The sequence below is a fragment of the Pipistrellus kuhlii genome, unplaced genomic scaffold, assembly GCF_014108245.1.
Source record: "Pipistrellus kuhlii isolate mPipKuh1 unplaced genomic scaffold, mPipKuh1.p scaffold_m20_p_17, whole genome shotgun sequence".
Lineage (NCBI taxonomy): Eukaryota > Metazoa > Chordata > Mammalia > Chiroptera > Vespertilionidae > Pipistrellus > Pipistrellus kuhlii.
Genome location: NW_023425482.1, coordinates 11,050,139 through 11,060,686, shown reverse-complemented (window position 1 = coordinate 11,060,686; position 10,548 = coordinate 11,050,139). Strand labels below are relative to the sequence as shown.

At 43.4% G+C, this 10,548-nt stretch overlaps 1 protein-coding gene across 2 annotated transcripts; it reads right to left on the bottom strand.

Moving 5' to 3' along the window:
- Positions 1 to 691: 691 nt before the first annotated feature.
- CUNH16orf46 (chromosome unknown C16orf46 homolog) lies at positions 692 to 10,288 on the bottom strand. Of its 2 annotated transcripts, none has more exons than XM_045582663.1 (4): positions 10,100 to 10,288; positions 5,880 to 5,982; positions 4,360 to 4,616; positions 692 to 2,188 (listed from the first exon to the last, which is right to left on the bottom strand). In XM_045582663.1, exons 3-4 carry the CDS (start codon positions 4,567 to 4,569, stop codon positions 1,208 to 1,210), a joined length of 1,191 nt encoding a protein of 396 aa, XP_045438619.1. In that variant the 5' UTR covers positions 4,570 to 4,616; positions 5,880 to 5,982; positions 10,100 to 10,288; the 3' UTR covers positions 692 to 1,207. The 2 variants fall into 2 exon arrangements, with proteins under 2 accessions (XP_045438619.1, XP_045438620.1); XM_045582664.1 differs by having other exon boundaries at positions 5,914 to 5,982.
- Between the last annotated feature and the right edge of the window lie 260 nt (positions 10,289 to 10,548).

Genomic DNA, 10,548 nt, shown 5'->3' with positions numbered 1-10,548 from the left:
GGAGTAAAATGAGTGGGGAGAAGGATCAGAAAGGAAAATGTAACAGCCCCATCTGTGTCTGTCGGAAGTTGTAGAGTTCCCAAATATTGATGCAAAGTAAGGCAAGAGGAAGCCTGTGGGGTGACAATAATCACAGTGACCTTTCCCCCCCTCAAATAATGATTCTTAGCCTGTTTTCCAAGCAGATTTTTTAGAACTATGGCTAAAATTTCCCAGACACAGAGATTAGCAAGAGGCTACAATACAAAGATATATCACTTTGGACACGTGGGATACAATAAATATGGTAAAGTCATGGATTTATGTCATTTTGGACATAGAGGATACAACGGATATGGTATCCTCATGGATATAATGCAAGGATATATCACCTGAACACAAGTATAGTCATTTAGACACAGGTTGGAGTTTTTTATTCAAATAATGTTTCAAATCTTTGTTGCAAGAAAAAAAAAATGAGGCAACAGACAGATATCTTCCTGTTTTAAAATATCAGGAAACCCTGGCCAGTGTGGCTCAGTTGGTTGGGCATAGTCCCATGCACCGAAGGGTTGCCAGTTTGATTCCCAGTCAGGGCATATACCCAGGTTGCAGGCTCGATCCCTGTGGGGGGCGTGTGGGAGGCAGATCTGTTTCACTCGCACATGAATCTCTCTCTCTCCCTACAAAAATCAATTTTAAAATCTTTAAAAAAATCTTAAAATTACAAAGACAAGAAATAATTTGGTCCAAAAGAGGCCAGTACACTTAGCTTCAGGCACTGGGGTAGAGCAGAAAGAGCCCTTTCCAGTGGGTTCAAGGGTGATATTGGGGCATCACCAAGAGAGAGACCCTCTTCAGATTCCCCACCATCCACTTGGCTTCCAGTGGGAGAGAGATATAAAGCAAGCAGAGGCTGAGACTGGCATTACTAATTTGCATTTTATAAATGACTAAGCAACTGAAGCAGGTAACACATAAATATGGGTGTTTTGAGAATAAATCATATCCATACAATGAGTTTATTTCCTCTGGTTCTACTACCAAAAAAAAAAAAAAAAATGGACAGAGAAGAAGGCAAAAAGGGAGAGAAGAGGATGGAAAAGAAAAGGGGAAGGGAGGGGAGAGAAAGGAAGAAACCAGAAGAGAATGGGGTGGGGGCAGGGGAGAGAGAGGATGAATGAGTTTCCAAAGGTACTTAATTCCCAGGAAATTATATTGTGGCAATTCAGAGGAATCTGTGAGTGGAGACGGGAATACCAACTCTGCTCACTTTGAGGGATGGCAAGAAAGGTCTTGGGAACACATTGGTCTCCATTGGATGGGGCCTGTTTTCCTGCTTGGCTTCCTTGAAAATGCACTTTTGGGTGTTCATGGGAGGCCTCAGCTTCCTGGCTTTGAATTTGGCTTTGTAGCTTTGCCCTCTCTGTTTTTGCAAAAGCTGCACAGTGCTGAGACATTGAACACTATTGGGATTGGGAGGGCACATCAGGTTTTTCTTGGGCAGGAGGGACCAGTGCAGGCAGCCCAGCTCTGGATTGGCCAGCAGGGATGTCCCAACCCTTGGTGGAGGAGAAGGCTGCATGCAGTTGAACTTAAGGTGCTTGGCCAGCTCAAAGGGTCTCTTTCCATCTTTCCCTCCAACTATTTTCAATCCATATGCACAAGCCACACACTCATCCTTTTCCACACTCAGCACCTTCTCTTCTGGCAGCGAGAGAGAGCTCTTACTCTTCTTACCCTGAGCATACAAGCCATTTGGGGCTGAAGAATTCAGAGGAGGGAGAACTAAAAGGGCCTTGGATTTCAATGAGTTTGAGATGGAGGGACTTTGGTCAGTACTGCTGTTGGAGTCTTGGCCCCTAACAGTCCCGGGGACGGCACACTCTTCCATGCACCAAATAAACTCCTTTATTTGCAGACCTTTTTTATCTCCCTGACTGTGGGAGGGAAAGCACATCTTGCTAATATTCCTGGAGGCAGTGGTGGGGCAGCCAGTGGGGCCACCTCGATCGCCCTCTGAGCCTGCCTCAGCCAGAGCCCTTGACTCCAACTTTCCAGCCTCGGTCTCAGGCCCAGTCTCGGGGATCCCTTGGGAGAGACTGACACAGAGTAAGCAGCCTCTGACACTTTCTCCCACTTTCGCCTTTTTGCCTTTCTTTCTGGACAAAAGGCAAGCAGTTGGAGAAGTCTTTCCCCAGCCTCGAACCTGGAAATAAAGCAGTGTATTACTCTCAGCTGATTGGCCGCCCCAATTTTGGTCCCATTCCCATTTTGGACATTTGAACTAATATTTTTCTTTAAACAAATGTCTTTTTTTTTTTTTTAATCTTTCAATACCTATTTTAGCCTCATATACATAGTATTTTAAAATCTGAAATACGAGCAATAGGATTTTTAAAATACTAAGCAATAGGATCTGTAATTGCCTACCTTGATGTGATGACTATATATTTTTTCAGATCTACATTAAATAAAAATCAATTCAAAACTACTTGTCCTTGTCCCCCCACCAGGCTTTCTTGTCCTTCCAGGCTCTGTTTACCATACTCAGGAGACTGCTGCATGGGGGGTAGGGAGAGGTGGGGTGGGAGAGGTGGCTGGAGAGAGAGGATGAGCAGAGGCAGGTCCATGTCAACAGCCCTTGGATGTATATTTCAAAAGTTACCTTCAATAGTAAACTGAACCATCTAAACTTAGAAAGTTTTAAATTCGTAAATAGGACAGCCTATTGCCCTGACTTATCTGGCACAGGAACGTGTGTTTGGAAGGTTAGAACTGCGGTGGGGGCAGTCCAGCAGAGATAGCATTAGAGGAGGGCTCTTGAAGACACGATTCTCTCAACTGTCAGTGGACTTGGGTGAATCACTCTGCCTTGTCCTGCCATTAGTTTCCACATTTATAAAATAAACCGAGTAGTTGAGGGATTCTCAACCTTGGCACGACTAATGTTTGGGGCTTGTTACGAACTGTATGTTTGTGTTTCTCCTAAAGTCCCATGTTTAAACCCTAATCTCCAATGTGATAGTATTTGGAGGTGCAGCATTTTAGTGATTAGGATTAGATGAGGTCAAAAGGATGGGGGCCCTCATGATGGGATCAGTGTCCTAATACAAAAAGGAGGAGTCAAGGGATCTCTCTCTCTCTCTCTCTCTCTCTCTCTCTCTCTCTCTCTCTCTCTCTCTCTCTCTCTCTCTCTCTCTCTCTCTCTCTCTCTCTTCTGTACAGAACAAAGGTGGCCATGTGAGGAAAAACCAGGAAAAGGGCCCTCACCAAGAACCCAACCATGCTGACACCTGATCTTAAATGTCCACCCTCTACAACAGAAGAAATAACTGTCTATTGCTTAAGCCACCCTGTCTATGGTGCTCAGGTATTACAGCCTGAACCACACAGAGCTGGCTTATTCCTTGTCTGGGTGCTGTCTGGGGCTGGTAGGAGCAGCACTCCTGGCCTCCACCCATCAGAGGCCAGTAGCATCTCCTCCCCTCACCCCTTGTTGTGACATTACCAAGTGTCACCTGAAAAACAGTAGATCAAATTTCTTTTTCATTCTAAATTTAGGATGCTATTCTTGATTCTGAGAATACTTTACGGTTAAACCCACGGGGTTCTGAGTAGAATCACTGGGACAGAAATCTCAGGCCTCTTGGGGGAATTTAGTACAGTAGTTAAGGAACTCAGGTTCTCAAGTCCAGAAGAATTTGGCCACTGGCTGGGTGATCTTCAGCACATTATTTCACCCATTGGGTGCCTTAGTATCCTTGTCCAAAAGTAGGCTGTTCATAATACCTGCTACATAGGACTAATGTTAGGTTGAATGAAGCATTTAATACTGTAGTTGCACCAAAACTGGTTTGGCTCAGTGGATAGCTTAGTTGGTTAGTGTGTCATCCTGATATACCAAGGTTGTGGGTTCATCCCTAGTCAGGGCACATACAAGAATGAACCAAAAGCCCTGACCAGTTAGGCTCAGTGGATAGAGCATCAGCCTGCAGACTGAAGGGTCCCAGGTTCGATTCCAGTCAAGGACATGTACCTTGGTTATGGGCACATCCCCAGTAGGCAGTGTGCAGGAGGCAGCTGATAGATGTTTCTCTCTCATCGATGTTTCTAACTCTCTATCCTTCTCTCTTCCTCTCTGTAAAAAAAATCAATAAAATATAATTTAAAAAAAAAGAATGAACCAATGCCTGCATAAATGAGTGGAGCAACAAATTCATGTTTCTCTCTCCTTCTCTCTCTCTCTCTCTCTCTCTCTCTCTCTCTCTCTCTCTCTCTCTCTCTCTCTCCAATAAAAATTAAAAAAAAAAAACACACTTTATAAAACAACAACCAAAACACTATTGTGCAAGAGACCTAACTCAAGAAGATACTTACTGCTTCTTCCCATCCAGTTCCAATAACAAACTTTTTGGCTTTTTCATCTTGTTCAAACGTGATGTCACTGATATTGAGAAGACAACAAACATGATTCTTTTCCTTTCTTTCATCTGAATAAGTACACTTTAATTCAGTTTCTTCTGTGCTTGGAATTTCATTATTTTCACTATTTTCTAACTCCGTCTCATTTTTCTGACAGAGATCCATAACTGTGATTACTCTGATGGTTGCTTAAAGTTTTTAACATCTTCTTCCTGCAGTTTGAAATGTGGATTGAACTCAGTTTTAATTTTCTTTTTAAAGCATACTAGTAATCAGGTGATACATTTTCAACACATTCAGGAGTAGACTCAGAAGAAATATTACAAAACCATCCATTGCCAACTATTGACAATATAAAAGATAACTTTAATTATAGACTAATGGATTTAAAGATCAAAGTTGAGAGTGAAGACGAGAAGATGTTTAACAAGGCCCTATCCCTCATGATGGAGTACAGACTACAGTAAGCAATGTAGCGTCACTACCCTCCACTCCCAAAAGCCCAGATAATATTGTGCTAATAAGAGAACTGTAGTGGATGTGTGTGACTTATGCACACAGGCCTTCTCCTCTTTCTCTTCCCAACAACTATGGATATCAGCTTGGGGATCCTTAGGCTTCTGAGGAAACTGGTAGAGCATATGGTCTAAGCTAGTCAATCAGTTTACCCTCCTCCACCATATACGACTGGTATCTTTATTAAGAGGGGAAATTTGGACACAGACTTGCACAGAGGGAAGATAATATGAAGAGACACAGGGAGAAGATGGCCATCTACTAGCGAAGGAGAGTGGCCTGGACCAGATCCTTCCTCATAATCGCCAGAAGGAATCAGCCCTGCCAATACCTTGACTTTGGACGGTGAGCCTCTAGAACGGACAGGCTCTGTTTATGTCACCCAGTCTGTGGCCCTTTGGGGTGGCAGCCCTAGAGAACTAATACAGTAGATGATGGTGATAGTGTGATGGTGGTGGAAGTGATGACGATGATGATGTTATCCATTTTTAATTGATGCTTTTCCCAAGTTGAAAATGGGACTTGACATTTATAATCCAGTCAAAGGGTTAGAAAATTTATATCCTAATTTTGAGCACAGATTTGAGTGCCAAACAAAACTAGCTGTGTAAGGCTTAGATAAGTTACTTTTCTGGGTCTGTTTGCTCATATGAAAAGGGCATGATTACAACACTTTCCCACAGACAGATGTTCCTCCTGGGGTCTGCAAAAGCTGCATTGATGAACTCTTAATGCCTAAGCAGCTGAGTGCTAATGAACAGCCAGTGGAAGTCCTTGAGGAAGTCCTTGCTTGTAATGAAATAAAGTCCACTGGGGACCACACATCTTGCTTTCTATCACCCCTACATGATCCCTGCCAAAAACCCACATTTTTTTCCTTTTCTGTTGAAGTAGAGACAAGTAACTTCTTATAACAGTATCTGTTCAATTACCATTTCAGCTTATTTATTTAGGCTTAAAATGGCATTTAGATGGCAATAAAATTCCATTTACCAATGAAAGGTCAAATATCTCTGGACATCCTAATCTTTCCAGTATGACATCAGAGGAAATGAATGAGATCTGGAAGAAAAAACATATTACAAGTGACTAAAAACTAGAGGTGCTATTTTATTTACAAACAGCATGACAGAGGACCTGACAGGATGTGCAAACCAGCTGGATCCTCTCCTATTGTGAAATTCCACTTCAATCCCTGTCCAGGCCAAAGAAGCTCCTATAAATGCATTCTGACCTTGTTCTCTTCTAAACTACATATACATTTGAACCAGTAGAGATATTTTAAGCAAAAATAAACATTCTTCTTATTGATTCAAGCATTCTAGCACTACTTAATCAAGTAGATATTATTTAGGAGAGATTAAGTAGTGCTAGAATGCTTGAATCAATAAGAAGAATGTTTATTTTTGCTTAAAATATCTCTACTGACAAGGCGTTTACTATTTAGAGAATCTTCTCAAATGGCAAAGTAATTTACTGGTTTCCAAACTTAGCTGCACCTTGGAATCATCTGGGGAGCTTTATCCTATATAATAAAGAGGGAATATGCTAATTGACCCTCACACCATTACAAAGATGGCAATACCCACAGCCAATAAAGAGGGAGTATGCTAATTGACTAATGCCCTCAAAGATGGCGGTACTCACAGCCAATAAGGAGGGAATTTGCTAAATGACTGCCCCACCCTCAAAGATGGTGGTGCCCACAGCCAATGAGGAGGGACTATGCTAATTGATTGCCATGCCCTCAAAGATGGCAGCACCCACAGTCACAAAATGGCAGTTGCCCAACCTCCCAGAGCTGCCTGAGGCTCAGGTAACCAGGGCTGGCCGAGGTTTGCGCTGCTAGCAGTGGCAGCAGCAGAGGTGTGAAGGGGGCCCTGAACATGGGCCCCTAAAGGCTCTAGGACTGTGAGAGGGGGTGGGCTGGGCTGGGGAACTCCATTTCCAATGCATGAATTTTCATGTACTGGGCCTCTAGTATAAAATAAAAATGCCCAGACCCCACCCACAGAGATTCTGATTATAATTGGACTAGGCACAACTTGGCCATCAGGAATTTTTTTAATGTGAATTATTTTTAAAATATATTTTTGTTGATTTCAGAGAGAAAGGGAGAGCTAGGAAAAGAGAGATAGAAACATCAATGATAAGAGAGAATCGTTGATCAGATGCCCGCTGCACACCCTCTACCAGGTATGGAGCCAGTAACCCCAGGCATGTGCCCTGATCAGGAACTGAACTGTGACCTCCTGATTCCTAGATCAATGCTCAACCACTGAGCCATATCCAATCAGGCAGGATTTCTTAAATCACCTGAGATGATTCTAAAATCCAGCAAAATTGGAGAACTAGTGCTCTGTTAAAAAGCTCTTTCTTATATTGAACCAACACTGGTTTTCCTGCTTCGCTCCCTGGTCCTAGCTTTGCCCTCCAGAGCAAGGCTCTGTGCCCATTCTTGGATGAGGTAAAGAAAGTCTATGTTAGAGTCAGCCTTCAGACTGAAAGGTCCTGGGTTTAATTCCAGTCAAGGGCACATGCCCCAGTTGTGGGCTCCATCCCAAATATGGAGCATGCAGAAGGAAGCTGATCAATGATTCTCTGTCATCACTGACGTTTCTATCTCTCTCTCCCTCTCCCTTCCTCTCTGAAATCAACAAAAATATGTTTAGAAAGAAAAAAAGAAAGAAAGAAAGAAAGAAAGAAAGAAAGAAAGAAAGAAAGAAAGAAAGAAAGAAAGAAAGAGAGGGAGGGAGGGAGGGAGGGAGGGAGGGAGAGGGAGGGAGGGAGAGAAAAGAAAAGAAAGAAAAGAAAAGAAAAGAAAAGAAAGAAGAAGAAAGAAGAAAGAAAAGAAAGAAAGAAAGAAAGAAAGAAAGAAAGAAAGAAAACAAGCCAGCCTGGCCAGTGTCGTTCAGTGGTTGAGCATTGACCCATGAACCAAGAGGTCCGTGGTTCAGTTCCCAGTCAGGGCACATGCCCAGGATGCAGGCTCAATCCCCAGTAGGGGTATGCAGGAGGCAGCTGATCCATGTTTCTCTCTTATCCATGTTTCCATCTCTCTATCCTTCTCCCTTCCTCTCTCTCTAAAAAATAAATAAAAACATATCTTTAAAAATCAAAAGTCTATGCCTCTGAAGATGCTCAATGTGTTTTTTCAGAGAAGGGCCTGTATCTGAGTTACAAAGCAGTCTGCTACTACAAAAGATTGGTGGGAGTAATTACCCGGGGAACTTATATGTATACTAGAGGCTGATGCACGAAATTCGTGTAAGGGCCTTGGCCCTGGCCCTGGCCCTGGCCCCTGCCCACCACCATGGCCGGGGGCCTCTGCCACCTCTGCCATGGTCTCCACCCTTTGCGGTCTTGTCCAGAAGAAAGGAATTCCAGAAGGATGTCTAGTCTAATTAATATATTATGCTTTTATTATTATAGATATGCATAGCCCATGGACCCAGACAATGAAGTGGTGAAGGCCTGGGAGGGGCAGGGTCAGGGTGGCAGGGGTTAATGGGAAAAAATAAACAAACAAACAAATGAAGGGATATCTGTAATACTTTAAAAAAATAAGGATAATTAAAAAAAATTTTGAAATGTTCTCAAATCAAGACATCTGCATGCCTGAAAATTTTGCTTCTCACTTCCTGGCATTCCTCCCAAAAGCAACACATGACAATGCTGAAAATATCTGAAGACAGTTCTCACTTCTTCAGACAAGAATCTCAAATTCCCACATCTTAAGAATGCACAGCCAAAACCGGTTTGGCTCAGTGGATAGAGCGTTGGCCTGCGGACTGGAAGGTCCCAGGTTCTATGCCGGTCAAGGGCATGTACCTTGGTTGCGGGCACATCCCCAGTAGGTGTGCAGGAGGCAGCTGAATAGATGTTTCTAGCTCTCTATCCCTCTCCCTTCCTCTTTGTGAAAAATCAATAAAATATATTTAAAAAAAAGAAAAGAAAGAAAAGACTTGGCCACTATGGAAAAGAGTTCTGTGATTGATTACTGAAGTCTGTCAGGGAACAAATAAGGGCAGTGGTAGCACATTTGCCATTGCCTGTCTACATAGGCAGACTACAAATGTGTTAGCCTAGATTCCTACACCTGGTTGACACATTCCTAATCAATTAACAGTGGGTGTAATGTTGATGGGTCAGAAGTGAAAAGCCCACATGGTTTTTAAGTCAAAAGCAAGCAGTAATCTCTCAAAACTCCTTACCAGTTCCCTGGCTCTCCACCATGTCTCCACACCTACCCTCATCTTCCTAGAAGTTTTAGGTTTAAAGGAATCTTGAGTGCAGGTCAGAATTTCAGAGAGGGAAAGATGGGTTTCTGTCAGTTTCACTTGGAATTCTAAATGGATGTTCCTGTGGACCTTATCATTATGTGTTGAAGAAATCAATAAATAGAAACAGACATGGTGGGAGTTCTTTTTTTCTTTTTTGTTTTGTTAATCTTCACCTGAGGATATTTTTCCATTGAGATACTTTTTTGAGTGAAAGTGGAAGGGAGAGAGAGAAACATAGAAATATCAATTGATTGCCTCCCACATGAGCCTCAACCAGGGCCAGGGATCTGGGGATTGAGCCTGCAATCAACCTACCTTTGACTGGAATCAAAGCTGGGACCCTTCAGTCTACAGCTGATGTTCTAACCACTGAGAAAAACCAGCCAGGGCTAGTTAAGTTTCTTAGTACAGAGCTAAGCTTCACCTATATAAACTGGTCTTGAAGATTGGTCTGGGCATGCTGATCACTGTAATATAGTCTCTAAAGGAAACTGTCATTGGCACTTTCAATCTGATTTATAATTTTGAAACACAAATTTGTAAGGAGTTGAAATTTTGCCTCAAAGTTAAACATATACCCCACCCAATTAGAGTAAATTGTTTACACTTTTAAGAGTATAAATCTTATCTCCCTATGCTAATTACTTGTGCCTTATGTTTATTATGTGCGCATAGAGCACAGCAGCTTTGATTGTTCATAGGAGAGCAGTTCCTACAATGATCTGAGCTCGGATCAGACCATTTTTTATTCCCATCGCAGTCTCCACCTCTTCCATCTTTCCCATTCACTCAGTGCCTAGAACCGGGGATAAAGTGTGAAGCAATGCCCAGCTCTCATACAGCTTACAGTCTACCTGAAAATACAAGTCATCAAACACAGACCCCACCTGTCTCACCTCAAAGAAAGGCTCTTCTTCCCTTTAACAGTCCTTTAATGGTCGTTCCCTTCCCTCAGGAAACCCTACTTCTTCCAAGATCCTTCCTTCTTCCTCATCTACCTCCGCCCCTTCCAACAGCAGTTCCTACCCTGCCACACAAGACGCCTTCCTTCTCTTCTTTCAAGAAAGAGCTAACCACTCCAGCAAAACGTCCCCATTGGCCGCACCAAGCCCCACCCCTTCCTCAACTGGCTCCTCCCTGATAGGGACCCGCCCTTTCAATGGCCCCGCCCACTCCCACCCACACCAGTCCCCGCCCCTAACCCCAGTGATGATACCTCTCCCTTTTGCATCCCCGCCTCAGAGGGCAGCCGCTTCTCTTACTGGGCAGGGCTCCCGCTCTGCGGCGCGAGAAGTGGGATGGGGCCTTGCTCTCGGGGCGGGGAAGCGGCCAGGGAAGCGGCCGC

Bases quoted from the DNA above. Each gene is read 5' to 3' on its own strand.
- CUNH16orf46 (XM_045582663.1), bottom strand. From the start codon at position 4,569: ATGGATCTCTGTCAGAAAAATGAGACGGAGTTAGAAAATAGTGAAAAT. The intron at 2,189-4,359 runs GTAAGTATCTTC...CTTTATTTCCAG, and splicing joins GAACTGGATGGGAAGAAGCA to GTTCGAGGCTGGGGAAAGAC.